This window comes from Eulemur rufifrons, chromosome 8 (assembly GCF_041146395.1).
Source record: "Eulemur rufifrons isolate Redbay chromosome 8, OSU_ERuf_1, whole genome shotgun sequence".
Lineage (NCBI taxonomy): Eukaryota > Metazoa > Chordata > Mammalia > Primates > Lemuridae > Eulemur > Eulemur rufifrons.
In genome coordinates this window covers 53202205-53226413 of record NC_090990.1, presented here as the reverse complement: position 1 = coordinate 53226413, position 24209 = coordinate 53202205, and the positions used below count along the sequence as shown (strand labels likewise).

The following is a 24209-nucleotide window of genomic DNA, read 5'->3' as shown; positions in this document are numbered from 1 at the left end:
ACAATTCAAATGACTTTGCTCAACCCCAAGTTTGTTGGCAATCTGTAGCTGAAAATAACAAATAATGCCTATATTTTTATATAATTTCCCCAATTGGGGGCAAGCTATTTCTCTGTTTAAAAGGAAGTGAGAAATTATAAAATAATTATACATTGGCATGACAATTCTTGAACATGAAACATAGTCATTTTAAACACAGCAGTCTTGTTTCCATTTTATGTATTGGAGTTCTTCATAATATTTCATTTGATAAAAGAATTCCATAATTTAAAAAAATGTTTGAAAACCACTGGTTTAGTGGTGATTGTGTTACCCTTCAAAGTGGGGGTCCAACTGGTTTCAAAAGAACACCTGTGGAAGTAGAAACATGAATGATCTAATCTACTTACTTCCGAAGAATTTAATTAATTAGAAATGCACCCAATTTTAATAATTCTACTTACTAACAAAGCAAAAAATTTATTTGTGAAAATATGGTTCATTCAATAAGTAATTGTTATAACCCAAAGTTTTAGGTTCCGTAGACCTGAACAAAAATAAAATATATAAGGTTTTGAACATTAAAAGGAATTTTAGGCTCTATGAATTGATCGTTATCTTAAGAGTTCCAAAGTATTTCCATTCCTAAAATCCAAAACATTCCACACATCCTCCAGATTTTAATAGAAAAAATAAAATTTTATTTCATAACTAAGCTTCAGTGCTTGAAAGATAAATTCTGTTTCCCCAAGCTAAAACTAAATTGCTATTAATCTAAATTTCAAGATGAATGTTATTTTTTCTAAAGGCCCCATAACCTAGGGTAATAGGGCATAGCAAAGGTAATTTACTTGATAAATTTATAAAATACATTTCAACTTAATCAAAGAATAAAAAAATCAAAATCTATTCATAAGTACAACTGCATTAAACAGATCTGCATGCTGGCCAGGATACAAAAGACAAGAAAGAGACTCAGGGAACTAAACAGTTAGTATTCACTATGGCTATTTCTTTGGTGCCAGTCCACTTAGAGGCAGTTATGTTAAGATGGAAAAAATATCTTTCAAAGTATAAATGCTAAACCGCTACCCTAGAGGTAGAAAAAGATTCGGAAAGAGTCAGAGTTCCTAAAGGCATCACTGAGCCTTTATACAAGTGTGGATGCTTAACTATTTGTTTCCTTGCCATGCTAGGCTTGCTTATGTGACTTTCTTTGGCCTATGGAAAGTGAATGGACATAAAATACTCTGTGTGTGAGCAGAAGCTCTCATTGAACTTTAGGTGGTCAGTTTGGCTTCTTGTTCCAGCTATCTTCCAGGAGAACAACGCATCCCAAATAAGGGCTGCTCCTTCAGCCTGGATCCTGGAGTAAAGACTAGGTGGACCAAGCTGAGTGGAGTTAGATGTTTTGGGACTGCAGTTACCACTGAAAGAGCTAAGTGGAAGAAGGGGTAAAATAACTATCTTACTCAGTTAAGCCATGAATTGTCGGTACTTTTTTATGGGATATATTGCTAAAAAATTATCCTTTTATTTATGTATGTACTCTCTGGGCAGCAATTTACAGAGTGTCTTAACTGACAAAATTCAGCTGTAAAAAATTTTAATGAGGAAGAGCTAGCTCTAGGAAAGAGACCACATATGGGGCAAGTTGCAAATAGGTATAGTTTTGCCCAGAGAATTCCGCAGTATGGATCCCTTGGTGGCTACATTCCTGCAGGAGGCTAGGAAGTGTTTGAGGTGGGTTGCTTAAAACAAACTTTACCAATTTTTTACAGCCTTCTTATCATCTTAGGAAATGAAATATAAAAAGACCAGGAGTGATCCGTTCTTTCCAAACTATAAAGCATAATGAGAAAAGGTGGGAGAAATTAATATTCAGAAAGAATGGGTATGAAGTTATTTTTTCTTTGCATGCCAAGGAATAATTAAAATAAACCAAGAGAGCAATATAAAGTGAGTCACTCTACTGCATATCTAATTTTTATTTATTTGAAAACTTTTGTTTTCTTAAAAAGAGGCTTTACTTATTTTCCCCACAAAAGTATTCAATAATTTTATACAAGAATAAGTGTTTATTTTTAAAAATTGATGCTCTGATTCGTGCTTCTTCAGTATGTCAGCCAGTTATTCGGTTTCCTTCAAATTAATGTCAATGTTCTAATACTTAAATAGACTAGTTCTCTCTCTGGATTCTCTATTCAACAGATATCACTATGTATCCAGTTTCTCATGCCAGGTATCTTGGAATAATCCTTAATACCACACTTCCTCTCACTAGCCTTCTCCCACTATCAATTCAATTTGATTCTACAAAATCAATCCAATAGGTTCTATAAAATGTATTTAAGTTCCATCTACCTCTTCCATTTCTACTACCAAAATTCTAGCCCAAGATAACTTAATCTATTGCCTAGCCTAGCCTAATGTAAACAGCTCCTAATTTCCTAATTTAAGAATCCCTATTTTCACTCTTGCCTTCTATGCATTGTAAACATAGCAGGCCAAATGATCATTTAAAAATGTCAATTAGTTCACACCACTCTTCTGTTTAAAAATGCTTAATGAGGCCCAGCGTAGTGGCTCACATCTGTAATCCTAGCACTCTGGGAAGCTCAGGCTGGAGGATTGCTTAAACTCAGGAGTTTGAGACTAGCCCGAGCAAGAGTGAGACCCCATTTCTACAAAAAATAGAAAAATCAGCCAGTCATGGTGGCATATGCCTATAGTCTCAGCTACTTAGGAGGCTGACGCAGGAGGATCACTTGAGCCCAGGAGTTTGAGGTTGCATTGAGCTATGATGATGCCACTGCACTCTGGCTGGGACAACAGAATGAGATCCTATCTTAAAAAAATAAATAAAAAGTGAATTGAATATTTTAAAAAAATGCTTAATGACTTTGCATAGATAAGATAAATATCTTAAATTCTTAACCTGGTCAATATGTCAATAGATGTCTGGCTCATATCTGATTCATATCATGCCAATCTCCCCCTGCTCTTGATACCCAGCCACACTAACCTCTTTCCAATCACACTGCCCTTCCATACACCTGATTTAGGGTTTTTGCATTTGCCATTTGCCCTGCCTGGAATTCTTCTGCCCCCTTCTCTGCCTAGCTAACTCCTGTCATCTTAGGGGTCTTCTTGAAATAGCAGTTTATCAGAGATGCTACTTCTCCTCTTCAGATCCTTATCATATTTACTCTCAGTAGCTTAGTTTTCTCCTTCTTAGCTTTTATTATAATTTTTAATTATATATCCCTACAATGATTATTTGTTTAAGATCTAGTGCATTTGACTGTAATCCCCATAGAATTAGGGGCCACATTTGTATTCAGCCATGCCTAGCACAAGTCATGGCACAAAGTAGTAGCACAATAAATTTTTAGAATGAATGAATGCATATAAGAACTTGAGTAAAATTTATTCAACAGAGAAAAAGTTACAGATTCCTATAGATATGGTAGATTTTTTTATTATAAAGATTGTCCCAAAAACATATAGGATGAGAAAATATATATAACCCTGGTTTCTTTGATGTGTTTAAAAATCAGAGGAGCCATTACTAAATTGTACAAGAACAGTAGCATAGTTCAGAGACTTTTAGAGTATCAAAATATGCTTGTGCACAAAATTACAAATTGAGGAAGTAAAAGTGCTTAAAACCTATAAAAGTTTCCCAAATGGATTAATCTTTTTATCTATAAAATATTATCTTTTAAATAATAGCATTATTAAAAATTATAACTTTAATCAGTTATAAAATATATATATTTTTATATTAGGATCTAAATTAGAGGCATGCTCATATAACATTTCTAGAGTTGTGATACCATGAACTGAACTTCAATAGTCTATTTTCACTAGAATTTCAATTTGTTTCTAAAATTCAATAAATTTAAGAGGCAGGGAAGACTAGGTTATTCTCTCGTAAGAAACAACTCCCCAAATCTATATTTCTTATAGTACTATATTCTTGGTCACATTACATGTCAAATGCATGTGTGTAGGGAGGGCTGCATTTAGCGTGGTTGTTCAGGTACCAGGCTGATGGAGGCTCCATCATGACATATGCTTCCTCGATTGCTACATCAAGGAAAGAGCAAATGGTGCACTGGTCATAAGCACTTCTACTCAGAAGAGATACTCCTCACTCTTTGCTCCTATTGCATTGGCCAAAGCAAGTCGCATGGCTGTGTCTAACTTCATATAGGGGCTGGGAACTACAATCCTATGATGTTCTTCAAAACGGAAAAGAAGAAGAAAATGAGAACTGCACTAACGGCTGTAAGAGTCACTTAGAGGGATTCAGAAGTATAGGTGAAACCATTCATTCTTTCAATTGTTCATTCACAAAACATGCGTATTTTTTCTGCACTAGGCTGTGAGTTAGTTTGCTAGGGATAAAAAAGTCAAATGAGTCCCTATACATGTGCTGGTTTTGGAGACAGTCATTTAAACAAACAATTATTTAAACAATAATTCTAGGAATGAGTGGCCCATATACTGAAGCATTCTAACAAGACCAATTTAAAGTGATCTTTGGATGATCACACAAATCATACAATTCAAAGTTTTGATCGTTTTTTAAAAAGAGATATGTAGAGAACATAATCAAGAAGTTCTGAAGTTTCATTAAACTGTATTCATATTCAATATATTTTAATTCAACTAAGCACTCTAAAAAGAATTCACCATCTTAACAATGATCTTTACTCAGTTTAAGGAGACATTTCTCACTGACTCACATCCAGAAGGGGAGAGTGCAAAACCCATGTAGCATCCAGGGCTTTTTGCTGCCTTCCTTTTTAATGGAAATACTAGAAGCTATTATACTACTTTTCATAATGCGGGCTCATCAGACCATAACCCCTGCCCCTCAATAAAATTTCTATTTTCTATACTAAAAATATACCATTTCATCCATTGTTAAACAATAATATTAATACCATTAAGTGACATTTAAAACAAGAAAGTATTCATCCATATTCCCAGAACCCAAATGCAACTTTCTCTTTTATGCATTTCTATCTATTTTTCACACATGACCATACAAAAACATTCTACCAGGAAAAGGGGGAAGGAGATTAAGAACATATCCCTTTCTAAAAATTAAGAGAACTTTACACATTCAAAGAAGAGATATACCCTTAAGGTTTGGGGCTGTCTTGGTCACAAGTAGGAACAAAAGGAGTGACTAGTGCATCCCTAAGACTGATTGTAGAGAGACTAGCATATTATTCAGTTAGCAATCACCATGACACCATGTCTTCAGAGATGAATTTACAGTGATTAATAAATGGTAGAGAAGATATATGCTTTGCAAGTTGCTACAGAAGACAAGTGCCCTTGGTCTCGATCAGGGAGTATATTTAGGGTAAGATGTATAAATAGAGAGTTCCTGGGACTAAGAGGTTGACACACATACATTTATATTTAAGAAAAGCAGACCTTAACCACTGTTGATATCAATCTTTTTCTAACATTTTTTACTCACCAACACATTTTACTTTAAGTTAAATGCATTCTTAATTATCTTTGGTCTTCCTAGTTTTTCTAATACACTATATTTTCATAAATGAGCATGTACTCGATTTCAGTATAGAATGTGATTCTGTTAATCCACATATTAACTCTTAATGAAGCTTGTCTACTTTATTATTTTTATATGTAAAATAAATATACATGGCAGTTCTAGTTGTTTCTTCCTGTACCATAGTACAAAAAAAGCACATCATCTTTGCACCCAGGCCCCTTTGTTTATATCCCACTTTGGTGTCTACTGTGTTTAACTTTTGGTGACTTGCTTTTTGTCTGCAGGAAGCAAATCTTAGATATGACAAGGCAGAAAAAGCAAACAAACATCAAATACCCTTTCTCCTTATATTACATGTTTAAATAATAACATCTCATCATATAAAATTAGATACTGTAAAAGATAAAAACAGGTATTATTATTGGGGAAATTTAAACTCTGGACTGGTAGAGGTTGACATCTTGTCTTACTGTTAACACTTAGTCTTAGGACATTCAGATGTTGTCATATAAAATGGTGTGTGGGATTACATTCACAGATGCAGAAATATGTTCCGTTCTATCACACCCACAAGTCTCAGAACAGTACACTGAAAGCTGGCATGAATAAGAACCATTCTACAAATGAAAAGCATAGCTAATGTGCTGATATGTAATGCACTAATTTACTCATGATGGTGTCTCTTCAATTTTAAACATTATATCTGTACTAATTAGTTTTATTTTGTCTTTTTAAGAGTATTAGATGGGACTGTGTAAGTATATCTGTTTAATCAAATTTTTTTATTATAAATATTTCTATATCTGTTTATAACACATATTTTAAGAGATTTGCATAATTTCAAAAATGTTTTATGATTGTTGCTAATATGTTTTGTCAGTGAGTTAAAAAACATCTTGCCCTAAGTTTCCCAGTAAACAAAGCTTGTAGATAATGTGGACTGAGAATTTTAGCGCTAAGAAAACATAAATGAGAACCATTAATTTCAAATTTTTCCTGTGATACAATAACTAAGTCATAACATCTATGTAAACAGATATTTCGAAGAGGGAGCTTATTTCAGAAGACTCTTCAGAATGTAACTTAGTGGTTGGCTGCACTAGCTCACGCCTGTAATCCTAGCACTCTGGGAGGCCAAGGCTGGAGGATCGCTTGAGCTCATCAAGAGTTTGAGACTAGCCTCAGCAAGAATGAGACCCAGTCACTACTAAGAATAGGAAAAAAAAAAATTAGCTGGCCATGGTGGTGAACACCTGTAGTCACAGCTACTAAAGAGGATGAGGCAGGAGGGTCACTTGAGCCCAGGAGGGTTTGAGGTTTCTGTGAGCTAGGATGATGCCAGGGCATTCTAGTCTGGGCAACAGAGTGAGACTCTGTCTCAAAACAACGACAACGACGACAACATAATGTAACTTAGTAATGCAAAAAAATTCACAGAACTCAGTTTGTTTTACAAATTCCAACTAAACCATATTTTATTTTCCCAATTAGAATGCTTTCCTAATCAATATTTAAGGCAACACTTTATAGTAAGGCCTAATATCACTTTAAATAATTCTTGTATTTTGGTAAGAAAACTCATTGCTTGGCCCTTAACCAAATTAGCAAATTTAGAAGAGAATTCATTTATTGAAAATGAATTGAACATTTCTTCAATCATCCAATATTTATTTAGCTGGCATTATCCTAAAAAATCAATAATTTAAAAGAACATTTTAAATTTAATATTTAAAAAAGGATGTAGTATCCACATTTAGAATGCTTCAGGATTAATGGAAATTAATTCCATATTTCTTAAATAAAGATATCTTTTTAAAAATAGAATACTTAATAGATGTTAAATTTATAGCAGTAGAGTCTGCCCAGACAGTCAAATCAAAGTGGAAAGATAAGGCAATTGTCCAAAACATGTAAGTCAAATAAAAACTCAGGACGAAATTCAGGCCAAAATTAAATGAAACAGAAATGTCTTTGGATGGTGTCATCATATTGGCTGGCTACATTAATTGGATCTATTGGATTAAGTTTCCTTTCCCTCTTTCACTTTGCTCAGGTATAAAAGACTCCAATCCAAGGGTGTGGTGTTACTGGCAGAGATTGGGAGCCCAGAGATCTGGTTCTATTGCCGTTTCTGCCATTAACAGCTGGGTCACCTTGAGTAAGAAAACAAACTTAGAGGGCCTCGGTTTCCTTTTTTATAAAATGAGACCCTCTAAAGTCCTTTCTGGCTCTGAAGTATTATAAACTCAGAAAATAGTAAGATTCCAGCTATGTCTGTGTGCGTGTGTTGTGAAATAGAACAATTACACTGTATGTGTATGTGTGCAGTATGCCCAATGTTCAACAATACAATATTACCCTAAGGATATCACTAATATTTAACACTCACTCCAAGTTTAACTAGGTATTTGATTTAATTATAATAGCTTTTATAATTGTCTTAATAAATTAATCACACTTGAAATAGAGAAGAACATTTTTTCCTGTCTTGAATTACACTGACTCATAATAACACTGGACAGTAAATATTCAATGTGATATGAGTGCTCAAAATATGTGGTCCAAGGTACATCTCCATCCTACATAACTCTGTAAGGTGCCTACTGGTGGTAAGAACTACAATGATGAATGTGCTTGATGAAGAACACTTAAGCAGTTACTACTCAAGAATTCGAATTATTTGCAATTTTTACACCATCTGTGTCACAACAATCCTTTAAATTCTGCTGGCATATTTTAGCTTTATGTCCATTACTCACCTTTTAGGTGTAACACATGTCTTCACAATACTTGGGCACTGTATCAATAAGGTTCATTTCTTGCTTTTCCTTCCATTATCAAATAACTTGATAATGCAGCCAGGCATCAATAAAATATTTTGCCACTATATGAAAGCATCCTTATCTTTTTCAATATGATAATAGCATAAAAATCCTGTATTTTTTCTTAGTAAATTACATCTAACAGCTCTTTTCCAACTATTTGTCCCATATTGTCTACTGTTAGCTCTGTTTTTATGCTTTTCACAGTACCATCTTCTCTTTTTACCTAGGAAAGTCTCATAATGATAGTGACAGTATTTATGCTATCAGCATGTTTGTTTTTTTCAGGTCAGCTACCTTTTTTAACAATTAGAACCAACAGCTTCTTGTTCTCATACTACTTTACCTCTTGAATACCACAAAATTTATTTATATCCCTCATCTGACCACACACACTCTTACACAGGTGTTCTACAGTTCCCTTGTTTTTAACTTTACATATTTGTTATGATACTACCTCAGGTATAGTATAACTCTCCCTTGGTGTTAAATTTTCTTTCAACTTTACTAAACTTCATGCAGAGCAAAAATTCCCTGGCACAACCGAAGAAACCATATCTTTAAGAAGCCAATAAATTAATTCTTTAAACTATGTACACAACTACTTTGTGGTTAAAATATTTAAACAGATCATGTCAATGCTAGTATAAATTTCAATACTTTATCCCTGGTAACTACTATTTCTTTCATGTAAAATAAAGTAAAATACTATTTTACATACAGATTTTAAGCAGTGAATAATGAAATGAAAATGAGTGTACATAGAAAATCTTTTGGGTTATTCAATTTATTTAACAATTTTTCCATGTGTCTTTAAATGATAAATGATAATATTTCTATTAGGATTAATAATTTAATTAGCATATGTGATATTTCTTCAGAGACTTATTTATCAAGTGAGTCATAGTTTCAGAAAAGACATGACCACTATTGACTCAACATTTGCATTATTGAAAACTTCTGTTATGTACTTTTATATGACAGATTCTAATAGGTTACTAAATGTTTCTGTCATTAATTAATTATGCAATAGTATCTTCTATATCAATATTAAATGGTCACAAAAGTAATACAGTATATTATTCTAAAATATGTAGATCACTTTGAAAAATCAAGCTCAAAATCATAACTTTTCTTTGCACATCAGAAAAAAGTTCTGTGATCTACAGATTTTCAGCTGAAACTGACAAACTTCAATTTATGCGATGGAGAGCACTGTATGGGGAAAAAGGCACAGGAGAAAATCTGGGCTTAACTTTTGGCCCATCACTTTCCAACTATGTGACACAGACATGTCACTTGCTGTCTTTGAACCTCAGTTTTCTAATCTTTAAAATGGTAAGAATAATGCTCCTTACAGGATTATTTTGAAGTAAAGCACCTGATTCTTAGTAGGTGTTTAGGAACTGGTAGGTGTTATTATAATTATGATTACAGTTCAGGCACTATGGTAGGGGAAGCAAGATGACAAGTGATGCTCATGGATTTCCGAGCATATTCCTTAATCCTGAGACAGAAAATAGATATATTTGATCTATTTAAATGGATGTTTTAAAAATATAATATGCCATCACTGTACACAAGTATACATACACACACACACACACATATATTACTATAGAAAAACAGATTTGTATCAAAATCTGTTTTTGCTACACTCTTCTAAAATGTCCAAATCATATTTCATGTACCATTTTGTCTTATTAGATATGTACTACACTTACAAATTAGCAATTATTACTATCTCTTTTATATCATTAAAAAGGACTAATTTATATTACTTAAGATTACTTTTATTACTGGAAATACCAAAGGTTTTCTTACATTTCTTTCACTATCTCAGGGTAATTCCCTATAGTTATTCCTATACAACATCAATATTTCTAGTGATCCAAATATTATTCACAGAACGTGGTTTAAAGCCTCATAAATAAAAAATACTATTGATTTGTGGCCACCACGTTCCAAACATTGTTGATTTATAGCGCCACTTTTAATTTTGAGTTTTCATTGAAAATTCACAATTTAGTATTTTAAGACATAAGTGAAACCTATCTATGAATTTCCTTTCTGATTTTGTGCTTCCTCAAAATAGAATGTAATTGCTACACTACAGGTTTAAATTGCTATTTTAATATTAAAGTTCCATTGTTAATATGGAAACACTGAAAAGTCTATCAAAGACTGATGTGGCCTGTAGATTAAACAGATTCAAGGTGAAAACTTCAGGGTTCTCAGAAGATTCTCAAATCTCTCCAATGTTATATTTCCTTGGAGGTAGGAAATACTCAATGGTTAGTTGGCTTGTCATAAACTAAATCCTGTTCTGTGTCACAGATCTGAATTAGCAGTTCCCCCAAAGTCATGTTACAAATTTACATGACGCTACAAAAGAATGTGGATGATACTCTGCAGAGCAGTCATTGTTATTGGAGACAAGAAAATACTCCAAATGTCCTTTATTAATGATGTGGCTATTATAAGTGTTGTGCTCAATAAATAGTATATATGTTTGAAAAAAAGAATTTTCCAAAAAATATTTGAAGTAATTTATACGAAGAAAGAAAATGTAATAAAAATCTAGAAATAATTCAGATGGTAATTTATCAATAGTTGGTTACTCTTTGTGTACTCTGTTAATTTAGATATGGAATGAAGCTCAAATATCAAATATGGAATGTATGATCCATTCTTACATTGAGGCTACAGTCATTCAGAAAATAAAATTATATTCTCAATGGGTGTGATTTTGATACATTCATTAAAATCTAACATCTAGCTTTCAGCTGTTCTAAAAAGTGGCCGTTTTAAGTCATGATTAACAAGAGCAGGTTTTTATACCAAATATTGCCATGCATCATGTACTGAAATAAGAGAGATCTAAGAACTACCCCTGGGAACTAACACCATATAGATAATATACTTAATGACTTACATAAGCAAAAAATGTATAATATTAAATTATATCTTTATAATTTAAAAAATCCAAACCAAACAAAAATACAGACACACAAAACACTTTAAGCTTATGTTCTGTATTTTATAAAGGAATTAGAAAATTAAAAGCTTAGAGTGGAATAAGATTTCAGTTAATAAAATTTTAATGTCCACCTAAAGCTGCCCTAAAATTCTGAATTAAACATGGCTACTGTAATTGGACCAGATTTGTTTCTTTAGGAAGTTGTTTCTAATTCTGAAGCTGCATATGTGCAGGGACAAGTGATGTAGAACGTAAGGGTTGCCATGGTAAGCACACATCTTTTCTTGGACAAAATTATTTTAAAGTATATAAAGAACTCTCACCTCATAATATGTCATAGAAATTGACTTTGCCTTCCTCACCACCACATATTAGTATAATATGATGCAATGCAGCATTGCACAAAAATAGCTCACATTTTAAAAACTTTAACCCATTAAGATGGATTATAAAACCTGAAGTGAAAATGAAATGAGAAGTCTCCAAGTCAGATAACTCTAAATGTTGGGTCGGGAATAAACTCCATCTTCACTAAATTAATAAATAATCTGACCTCAGGACATTCCAGGGGCCTGAGACACCAAAGGAGTCCAAACGCAATCACTAAACACCCCTCCCCCCCGATATACTTTAATCCTAAGACCCTTAAGCAAAAATAAAATCATTCCTACTCATTCTTTGCCCTGCAAGATCAATGGTTTCCAAGAAGCAGGGACTTGACTAAAGTCTTTTGCAAAAAGATCTCCTGGTGGTTCCCTTAGAGTCAGCTTAACGACTCCTGGATGGAGGCGTGACATTTGGACTGGGGAGGTGGCATAATCTGTTGCGAATAGCAGCAGGTTTTGAGGCGCTGGAGAACCCACGTGTGCAGGGGCAGAAGAACTTTTCCACCTCCTCTCCCAGGTGAAATGCCTCATTTTAAAATAGGAGGCTGGCTGGGGCGAAGGGCGGGGTGGAGCGTGGGCGGTAAAAAAGAAATGGCAGAAGAGAAGGTTTCAAGCCCTTCACAGGTGTCCATCTACCTGTGCTTATTTTCCCTGTATTCTTGCCTACTCTGGTCAACTTTATATATTTTTTTTTCCTTTTGTAAGAGGACTTAAGCAACCGGGATGCTGAGCATCTCATAGGCTCAGGCTGGAACAAAGAAAATCGAGTTCCTAATACTGTATCGCTCCGGTTGGAGGGATCACGTGTTCTGCTTTCGCTGGAATGCACTCTTTTCGCCCACGCTATAAAATCTCTATTGTGCTTCGAAATTTACCGAGGTTAAAATATGCTCACATAAAATTGCTTTTCATCCGCCAGGAGTGCGACCTTTCAACATATGCAGGTACACATATATTTACCTGCGAACCCAGTAACCACTGCAGGTAAATTCGATGTGTCGAAAGTGTATCGGAAAAGTAATAGAAAAGAACAGGAGGAGGACCCCTGTGTCTCACCGATTCCCAGCCCCACCCCTCCGCTTTTTGTAATTTCTTTTGAAGGAGAACTTCGAAAGGAACGTGGGAGACTCAGAAGGTTCCTTTTTGAAGCCAATTCCCGGGAGTTGTGAAAGTGACCCCTTCCCTTCTACGCCTCGCGCTGCGCGCTCTCCCCCAACCTGCTCGCTTTGTGACTTGGTGGGGAAGAGAAAGAGAGGGAGGAATGGGAGGAGAGGGCGGAGGCGGGTCCTTTATTCAGCTCTGATGGCCGAGAAGTGTAATGAAGCAATTTTGCAACCATCTCCGTTATTATGAAGTCACACTATTTTAAAAGGCAATCTGTACACCCCTCCTTCCTCCGCCCCGTTCTTGACTCTGCAAACAGTAAGACTAGAGACTCCTGGTAGCCAATCTAATTGTCTGTAAGCCAAGGTGCCATCATTACCCTAATGCTAACGTGCTTCCCTCCCTCTTTCCACGTAGGATCCGAAACACGTCCTGCATCCTTAATGACTCGGAGAGGAGGACGCAAGACGCTAAAGGGGGCCCAGCACTGGACTGGGAATAGTGCAGGTTCACCAGCTTCTCGTGCCACACAAAGGAGACGTGTGGGCAGGAGTTGTGTAGGTTAGGGGGAGGGCGGCATCGTTCTCCCTGACTCCCGGGAAAGCTTTCGCTCCACCGCTCCCCCACTTCTTTCCGTCCTCCAGTCTCTCACGCTCCTTCGTCCCCTCCATCCCCCCAAACCCCACCCTTTCCCTTCGATCCCCAATGACATAAAAATCTTTTTATTGTATTTTTTAAAAAAGACATCGAGACAGTAATGCAACACCTTCTGAGATAAAGAGACAAGTGCAACCTGCCACAAGTGTGTGTGTGTGTGTGTGTGTGTGTCACGATCAAACAAGCGCTTCATCCCTAAAACACCTCCGGGAAAAAGCTGACCGGAGATACCCAAGATAATAAGAGGAACTAAACCTAATCTCAGCTGGACCAATGGTCCCAGCTCCAGCGCCCAACACTCGCTCTCTACCTTTCCTTTTCGCAGTATGTAACCCTTTAGGGTCTCTCGTCAGCCCAGGCCACTCGGTGCTCCCAAGCACCCGCCCAACTAGCACCCCATTTCCAAATGCCCCGCTACCTACCACATCGCCGCCTCCGCGGGCCACTGCAAGAGCAGCTCCCAGCGAGCGCCGAAGCCTCCAGCCCTCCTGCCCCCGACCCCGGCCGGCCGCTCTGGTCCCACACCTCGCGTGCCCACCGTCGCAGGCGGCGAGGCCCCCAGCAGCCCTTTCCGCCCCGGAGCATGAGTGCCCTACTCACATCGCCGGCGGGAGAAACTGCCCATGAGGTTTTGGAGACCGTGAGCCGTGCAGCTGCCAAGGGTTATTCCTTAAAGTGTTCAGGGGTCCGCAGTGGAGTGGGCGCGAGGGTCCTTGGAGGAGGAGGAGGGAAGGACTAGGAGATAGGAAGAACCGGAGGAAGAGGGAAATCCAGGCAGGTGCCACGTTAGACCATGATGTCGGTGCCCTTCAGGTGGACGGCTGGAGAGGTTCCCGCGGGAAGCGGCCGAGGGGAAGCCCGAAGCGCCGGCGGGGGAGTCAGGAGCGCGTCCACTCCCCAGCCTCCGCCTGCCCTGCGCGCCGCGCTAGCGACCGCAGCAGCAGCAGCGGCGGCGGTGGCGGAGGCGCAGCTCCCTCCCCGCCCCCAGAAGGCTCCACAGACAATAAATCCTGGGCGGAGAAGAGATGAGCAGGAAAGGCGAATCGTGCACCTAACTCCGTTAACACCCCCTGCCCGCAGCCGCGCCTCTACTGGGCAAGGATCCCCAGGGGCCGGAGCGCAGAGGGCGGTTCGGAGGGGCAGAGCGCTCCCTTGGCTGCAGGCGGCGGTGGTGACGGTGGTCCGAGTGGGAGGCTGCAGGTTCCTCCGACGAGAACCTGCTGCCCAGGGGCTGGATGTCCGTGGCTTCAAGCCTGGGGTTCGCCTGGAGTGGGGTCTTCCTCGGTGCAGTGGCTCGGCGCACAGGTGCCAAGATTGGCAGTCGAGGAGGCGCTGCTCATGGCTCTTGGCTGTGTCTCCCCGCTCTCCCCGCCCCCTCTCTTTTTTTCCCACCCCCTTTTCCGACGACACTAGCTGCAGTTGCTTCAAAGTGTGAAAAATGTCAAGGAGATTTTCCAATGATAGGAGCGGGTGACCACGTTCACAGTCCTCCGCCCCCTTATGAGATCCTCGCCTGCCCCTCTGACCTCTACTAGGGCTCTCCCAAATTATGAGAAGAAAAATCCCAGTCCGGCGGAGAATGGAAATGCTAGCCTTCTGGCTCCGTCACCACAGGCTGCTTTTGGAGAACAGGACGACAAGCTGAGCTCTCCGGGTTTTTCTTGCCGCCCGCGGTGCGCCAGGCAGGTGGCACGAGGCACCGCTCCGGGCTGCTCGCGGCCGCGAGCTCCTGCTGCTCGCAGATCAGCCCAGGGCGCTCGGGCACCACGGCGCGTCGTCCTGCAGCGCGGCCGCCTGGGCGGCAGAAGCAGCTCCCGGCCTGCGCGCCCCTGCACCCGCACCAGCTCGGTGACGCTGCGCTCGTGGCTCCGCAGGCTGCTGCTCCTGCTATCTCAGCAAAGAGGCGGCCGGGAGCGCCTCCTCGGGGTTTCCTCCCCCGCCCGCCTTCCCTGCTGCAGGTTGTTGGCTGCCAAGGAGAAAAATCTCTGCTTGCGGGGTCCGGGTTCACATCAGTCAGGGCAGCAACCCTTGTGCCTGCTCTCAGGTCCCCTTCTTCTCATTCGGGGGGCCGAGGTTGCTGCCCTGGGAATGCGCAGAAAGAGAAGGGGTTTCCCAACTTCCCTTCATCTATTCACTGCCCCTCCTCCTGTCATGAACACACACTCCCCACCACACATACACTGATATACTCCCTCACATAAAGGCACACACAGACACTTTCTTCTCACACACTTCTCCTTAAGCTCTCATAAGCAGCAACATGTTAAAAAACATATTGATGAAGCTACTCCTATATTTAGACTTTTATTCTCTAAACACATCTAATGAATTCCCTCTTTAAAAATGGATTTCTTATCTTGGAATCATTCTTTTGTGAAACATAAACCATAGGTTTTTTTGTTTCGTCATTACAGGGGAGAATCTTCCCTTTAGTTCTCCAATCTCTGTACATAGCATTCAAATGCCACTCCGGGGTGTATTGTAAGCTCAGAGTTTACTAAAAACAAAACACACTTGATTGTATTCCTAGATTTAGAATGCTAAAGTCTTCAAGGTCAAAATCATCTTTTCTGGCTGCTACAGATTGTCTAGGAAGAGACTTTAAAGACTGACACCTAAACTGCAGAGTACTGAGGAGAAGGATTATTGCCCACTTTATCTGGGTCAAGAAGGTGGGCTGACTTTTAAGGACAACATCCCGGTATTTCAAATACTGATGCATACTTTCATTTGCATGTAGAAAGGAAAAGGAGTGAAAGTATCTTTTGAAAAGCCAGACCATATTTTTAAAGTGTTACAAAACACCAAAGAGAAAGTGTTCTGAAAATGACAAGGAAGTGAAAAAAAAATTGTTAAAAGAATTTTTTCAATCGACCTCTGTCGAGCTCTATTTTTTCACCTATAGTTTTGTCCTTGTGAACATTTTACCACATCTCAATGTCTCAGCTGGGTGGAGTGATGTGAAAAATTTTAGGTGCAGATTAAAAATCTATTAAAGAAAAACCTGACACAACAATTATACAATCATAACAATCCTTTATAGGTTTCCAGTTATCATGAATACAATTTACACAGTATTTCACGTTTGTTCTTTCATTTAGTCTTTTCCTAAATCTATGTGGGGGGACAACCTTATCCATACTTACAGGACAGGTACAAAGGCTTATCTCAGAAAGGTACCCAGTTTCCCTGAATTTGAACCCAGAATTTCTTATTTTAACTTCAGGATTCCTTATCTTACATCAAAATAATTGCCAAAAATTCTTCTGTTTAAAATCATAGCCAATTATGGGTAACTGCAGATCCTTACAAACAAGCAGCATACCTACCAATGAATTTACTTTCTCTGTGTTAAGTGAAACTATTTTCTTAAGTGAAAAGAAACTTGTTTCCTATAGGGAAAAGAATATTTTTTGGAACCCAAATTAAAAACTGATGGTGCTGCTACAATAAATTTCAAACTACATGTCCTCCTTTCCCCTTTATCTTGTCCTAGAATCTTGATTTTGGCTCATAAAGATCCAAATGGATAGAAGATTTTCAATATGTTCAGATGTGATGTAGTGGCTGTGGGTTTTAACAAACATGATTTTAACATAAAAAATAGGAAAAGAGAAAGACATTCTCTCTAGAATAGACCTTGAATACAGGGGCCCATTTTCTCCCCTAAGATTTAGGAATCTTGAACAAAATTTGGCCACCTTCACTATTTAAGCAATGAGACATATATTGAAAAGATTTCAGTGGTTTCATAGAATTATGGAACTATTGAAATGCAAATGTAGACGCTGTCTTTAAACCCCAAGTCACTCTGTCATCAACCCTCTGGAAATGCAGATGACTGTCTCAAAATTAGAGAGAGATGAATGTTAAATATCTTTTGGCTGTTGTTCAAGCAAAGGTCCAACATCAAAAACAATCACAATTTTAAAAATTTGATCAAGACACTTTAGGTCATTAAATATGAAATGTCTGATTTTGAATCAGAAGTGTAGATTATTATATCTCAAACAAGAAGCAGTACAATTAATCAAAGTATGCCCCTAAACTATTGACATAGTTTTGCCACCTTAACGGTAGCTTGTTTATGCCAGCAGCAAAGAAGACTAGAGAGCAAGTGGTCATGAAATCTCGAAAGCCATGTCCACGGCTTGTTGAGAATTGAATATTTCTCCTAGCAAGAAGTGGTCCAATGCCTAGAAAAAGTGGTAGTCAGTTGGTGCAAGGTTTGGTGAATACAGTGGATGACAGAGAGTTTCCGAGTCCAGCCTCTGTAGTTTGAGCAGCGTTGTTTGTGCAACATGTGGTCAAGCATTGTCTTGTAAGAAGATTGGCCTATTTCTATTAACCAATCTCAGCTGTTTAATAGCAAGCATCCTCTTCATTTCGTCCAACTGGCTGCAGTAAACATCTGCTGTAATTGATTGACCATGTTTCGTGAAGCTGTAGTGGATAATACCAGCGCTGGACCTCCAGACACCATTAGCTTTTTTTGATGAATATTTGGTTTAGGACTGTGGTTTTGGCACTTCATCTTCATCCAACCATTGTGCCGAACATTTGTGATTGTCAGAAAGAATCCATTTTTCATCACACATAACAATATGGTGTAGAAATGGTTCACCTTTATGTCGTGACAGCAAAGAAAGGCAAGCTTCCAGATGATTTCTCTTCTGAATCTCCTTTAATTCATGCAGAACCTATCTATCCAGCTGCTTTACCTTGACAATTTGTTTCAAGTGGTCCAATATCGTTGAGTAGTAATGTCAAACCTTGCTGCTAATTCACATGTAGGTCGAGATGGATTCACTTCCACTACAGCTTTCAGCTCATCATTATCCACCTTGGTCCTAGGTTGCCCACATGGCTCATTTTTAAGACTAAAATCACCAGAACAGAACTTCTAAAACCATGGATGTACAGTGCGTTCATTAGCTACATCCTTTCCAAACACTTCATTGATATTTCGAGCTGTCTGTGCTGCATTGGTTTTACAACGAAACTCATATTCAAAAATAACACTAATTTTTGAGTTATTCATGGTTTCACAAAAATTTGAAAGATAACCACAAGACAAAATATATGTTTGAAAGACTAGGAATTTACCTTCACAATAAAAATAAAACAAGAAGTATCAAAGTGAAATGTCAGAGATATCAACTGTGAAACTTAGTATTTAAAGAAATCTGGCATTTCATACTTAATAATCTAAAACAGATTAGCTGTTCAGATTACATCTATAAATGGGTAGACATCAATGCTATAAAATCATGTAAGTTGTTAATCAATTCCTTTGGCTTATACTACTAAATCTTTGAAATGATAATCTGTTCTTAGGATATAAGCAGGACTAACCTTATTTGAAAATAAAAGACATATGATGATATTAAATAAAAAGGTTCTAAACATCTTCCTAATCTTTCTCTTTGGATGCCTGAATTGCCACTCTTGTCTTAAAAAATACCCTCTTTGGCAATTCCTAATTAAAATAAAACTTACAGAAAGGATAACACTTTCAGGTTTATGAGTTGTTAGTATCTTAACAGGATTGGCTTAATTAGATATTAGTAATTTGGGAAACAGAAAACAGTATTAAATTTTGATATACTAAGATATAAATCTGAAAAGTTCAGAACTAGTAGAGCTTAGTAGGACAGAATCAGTATCAGTGGGGTTCCATAAAGGTAAAGAATGCTGCTTGGTTGTAATTAGCTTTGGAAAAACAGCAGAGAAGTTCTGACTAGGAGGTAGGAGTAGGTCTTTAAAATTTTTCTTCATATGAATTTGTTAGATGGCCATTATTGTGAAATTTACTACTCAGATTAACACTCTGTTCTACCTAAAAAGTATGCTTCTTCATTGTGGATTTTAATTTATTTGGATAATTAGTAAGTTTTTGACAGTAGTTTGCATATTTAAATATTTTTTTAAGTACAATGAACACTGATGTACCCATATGGATCTTAAGAAAGAAAACATTACAAATATGATTAAAGCCTCCTTTCCCATTCCTCTATTTCTGTCTACCCCTCCCTAAGGTAATTTCATTTCTAAATTCAGTATTTATTTGTACATTTCTACATTCATAAATTTTGTACAGTTTTACTGCTAACAATATTTTTTGTATTGCTTTGCATAGTTAACCCTTATATAAGTGTTATACAGTACGTATTCTTTTGCAACTTGATTTTGATTTAAAAAAAATCAACATTATGTTTGTGAGAATGATTCACCTTCTTGTGTGTCACTCTGGTTGACTAATTTTTGCTGTTGGATGATAAGTGATCGTAGGAATTCATCATATTAACATCCCAGTGACAGTTTACTATTATAACTAATGCTGTTATGAACATGTTTGTTTATACTCTTTATGTATGTGTATAAGAATTTTTCTAGTTTATATGCCACCTAGCAGTGTATTTCTGGGTTTCAAAGTATAATATATTCAATATAAAATTTTTTTGAACAGTTTACATTTCTATTAGTATTTATAAGGATTTTCCACACTGTGGCAATATTTAGTATTATCAGATATTTTTATGTCGTCCATTCTGAGGGGTGTGAAATGGTACTTTACTGTGGTTTAAATTCATATTTTTCTGCTTACTTATGAGGTTGAGCACTTTTTACTAGGTTTATTTACCATAACATTTTCAATATGAATTGCTTATTTATATATTTCATTCATTTTCAGTTGGGTTTTCTTGATTTGTGTGTGTGTGTGTGTGTGTGTGTGTGTGTATCCTGGATTCTAATCTTTTGTCAGTTATATCTCATCTTTGATTTTTATTCTTCATATGGTGTATTTTCGTAAAAAGAAGCTTTAATTTAATATTATCAACTTTATCATTATTTTCCTTTATGGTATGTGTTTTGTATATAGTTTAAGAAAAACTTTACTACCCCCAAGGTTATAAATATGTTTTTCTATATTGTATTCTATAAGCCTTATAATCTTAATTTTTTACATTTTAGATATTAAACCACCTGAAATTGATTCTCTGTGTAGTGTGAGGTAGGGACTAATTGTGTTTGTTTTTCTTTTTTTTTCCCCTATGGGATAACTGATTGTACTACTGTATGGTCTATCATATATCAGTTCATTGGTCTATTTTGGGGCTGTGTATTTGGTTCCATTTCTATCCTGTTCAAATTGAAAACTGTCCTGATTACTGTAGCTTTATAATCAGTGTTGATATATAGGAAGAGCAAGGAGCCTCATCTTGTTCTTCTTCAAAATGTCTTTGACAATTCTTCATCCTTTCTTCTTGTGCTATTAATACTTAAGCATGGTACAGATTCATAATAGCTTTTTAAATTTTTCTTATACCACAAATCTCTCAAAAACAGATTGTGATCTCACAAGACCTTGTTCTGTATAGTGCTATATCAAATTGGCAATTCTCTGTCATGAGAACTCCAGACTAAATTCATCATGCCACTACTCCAACAGGAAGGTTATCTTAGATAAAATCTAAGTAAAATGACCAGCCAAGAAGAATGAAATATCTTTTTTTTTTAAATAAAAGATGTAGATCAGTTCACCAACACATTACTGTGTAAAAATTTCCTGAGAAAGTCTTTGCAATCTCTAGGTAGTTTTAGAGCTATGTAAAAATTTAAAATCCATTTCTTTACTCTAAAATTAATGTTGTATGGTTAAAGCAACCTAACATTTTCCTAATTTTAAAATTATTTTATCTTATTGTATTAAGAAATTGTATGTTCTTAAAATTCAATACAGTATATTATTATTAATTTGAAGACATAAACTACTTTTTAAAAAGATAGGAACTGATTTTTGTCTAGCAAAGTCTTTTTTTAATGACAGCTATACATTACTGAAAAAATTCCAATGATCTGCAAATATATGAAGTTAAATTGCACAGCTGACCAGAGCTCAGATTACATAGGCAGACAATCCAGAACATATATAATACTCCCCCCTTCCCATAGGAAACATAATCCTTTAATCTAAGAGCCTGTACATATTTAGTATTAAATTGTTTCTGTGCTAAACCAGTCAGTATAAACACACCAGTTATTGTTTCTTAGAAGTTAGGGCAAAAGAATATTTATTGCCTTTTTTCTACTTTGTGCTTGTTGTACCTCCAGATACATAACCAAAAAATTAGCTACCATTAAATTCTTCTAATAGCTCTACTTTTTCAAATCACTGCTGGAGTGGTGCCTTGTTATGGAAAATATCATGGTGCCATGTTGGCCCATCTATAATTGTTTTCTTACATAACGCAAGTCTCCAGAGACCTCAACTATATTACAATGTCAGGAATTTGCTTTGCTCCAGAAAGAGAATTCCTAGGAAAGAATGTCTTTCCGTTCAATGATGGGGGAATAGACACAGCATAACAATATTATTACTGCATTTTTGGCATGTAAGACCACATATAAACCTAGATGAAAATGATGGTGGTAAATACAAACAAAATTAAAACTTAATTTGACTGTGGCAAAATATACTAAGTTTGATAACTTTGACAATTTTGTTTTATGAGTTTTTCTATATTTTCTAGTCTGTATAATCTTACTAGTCTATTTGTCTGAGAGAAAATAGTCAAATAGTGGTGGCCAAAACCTTAAGTTCAACAATTTAATGAGTTTATTAAATTATCTATTTTTAGTAAAAGCAGGAAAGTAGTACTTTGCACATCATATACAGTCAGGAGTGCATCACTTTTTGGTTAGGTCTCACTATTTTGCTTACTTCAAGGTCAAAGAAATGTCTTTCAGAATATAAATTTCACTAGAATATTTCACTGTGTTCCAAAGTTATGATGGTTAGCATAGAATCTAATCAAAGTTCAAAATGGAGTCTTGACATTACTGATTAATAAGAATAACTTATAAAAAGTTCTACTACTTTGCTATCATTCAATTTTGTTTCTTTAAAACCATTTCAATTTTATAATCAGAAAAAGCAATGTTTAGTCAATAAGAAACACATAGAGATTCACTTGGATTCAAGATAACATTTATTTTGGTAAAGTTTTCTCCTCAACAGTTTTCACCTGATATCTTATAATCAGTAACTATAAAAACCTCAAATTCTAAAATTTTAGGTTAGATGCAAATGTCTTTTTTAAAACCTATTCTTGAATAATAAGTTAGCTGGTATATGATTTAAAGTCAATAGTTGACAGCACTTTGAAGATGTTAATCTATGGGTTCTGGTGTTCATTGTGCAGTTGAAGTATCTGCTCTCAGTTTAATTACAATTTATATGTCACCAATCATTCCCTCATTCTGGTTGTTATTGAGATATTTTTTCATTTTGTCTTTGAACACTGTGTGTTTAGGCATGAGATTTCTTTTCATTTTATTTCCTATTATTTTATTTCATTTCCTTTTATGCCACTAAGGATTCAAAATTAATTTTAGATAAAAACTCAGCTTGTTTATCTTTATATATAGTCTTTTCTTCATTTTTTATATTGTCTTCTCATTTTATCTTTCATATCGCTCAACCTCTCTCTCATAATTTTCTCTATTTGTCTCTCTGTGATACATTTTGTATAAATTTATGACCCTTATCTTTCCATTGACTAATTCTCTCTGGAATATCTAATGTGATGTTTAACCTACCAATGAGTTTTTAATGTCACTAATTAGATTTATAATTTCAAGAAGTTCTAGTTCATTATATATCAAAATTTTCCTATCTTTTCTGAAGGCATCATGTTCCTTGCTTGTGTTTTTGATCTCCTCCTTTAGATACAGGAGTGTATTAGATATCACATATTACATACTTTAAGAATCCCAGTATCTGAATTTCATGGAGTCTAATTTGGAGTGCTGATTTATTTTCTCCTGACTTTTGCTCCTGGTGGTATATTTTTTGGATTGTGAGCTAATTTCAGTTAGACTTTACCTTTGGGAATGATGTGAACAATTGATTGTTTCTTTCCAGTAAAAATTTGGTTTTGTTTCTTGCAGTGCTCCAGAAATCTGGCTACCTAAATCATTTCATCTTTAGCTGTGGATTTCCCAGATCAGAAAAATAAGTCCTGAGTGCTGAAAAGGGCATGGCTGTGATTATAAATCCTTAGAAAAGGCTTTCTTCCCCACCTAGAATGAAAGTTGAAGCAGACAGAGTGCCTTATAATTCCTATTTCCCAGAAGGTAGATATTTTCTAAATTAACCATTTAGTGAAAATGTAGTCCCTCAAGGGTCCCACCTTTAAGTAGAGGTCTCAGTTACCTCCTACCTTTCTTAGGCTAGAGTTCTATCCTATTCAGCTACCTGCTCATGAACAAAGTCTACATTACTCAAATTGGCAAATTCCATTAGAGCTGTAATTTAATACATCTTACAATTGTGGCTTTCTCTTTTCTCTTACTTTTTGGCCTCCATGGATTTTCCTTCTTTTCTGGAAGTTCACTGTTCACAAAACAGTTAAAAAGGGTAGTTTGTTATTTTTATCCAGCATTTCTAGATATTTTGTCCTAGAGATATTTTCATGATATTTAACCTTCTATATCTTGAAAGTGGACTAATTTACCTGTTTATGTCACAATTTTTTGAGGTGAATTTTTTGCAGTCAAAAATGTTACAGTTAGTGTGGTTAAATAGCATTTTGTATATTTCTTTTCTATAGGGCATGATATTTTCAGAGGTAGCAGTGGAAATGAGCCCTGTCACCATGATGTTGTTACAAAGAATGTAATGGTAACTTTACTGAATGATAGCTTCTAAGTGAAACAAAAAAAACCCCATACTT

General features: G+C 36.4%; 1 protein-coding gene across 3 annotated transcripts in view; it reads right to left on the bottom strand.

The window, feature by feature from the left end:
* LRRC7 (leucine rich repeat containing 7) overlaps positions 1 to 14789 on the bottom strand; it is a 494934-nt gene extending 480145 nt beyond the window's left edge. For 2 of the 3 annotated variants that reach the window (XM_069478071.1, XM_069478070.1), the window contains exon 1: positions 14071 to 14789. Coding sequence is in view for 2 of the 3 variants with exons in the window: in XM_069478070.1 (XP_069334171.1) it covers positions 14071 to 14072 (2 nt within the window). In the remaining variant the exon portion in view is untranslated. Of the gene's footprint in view, positions 1 to 13192; positions 13358 to 14070 lie in introns of those variants that run through there. The other variant, XM_069478069.1, reaches the window with a different exon arrangement.
* Positions 14790 to 24209: the final 9420 nt, after the last annotated feature.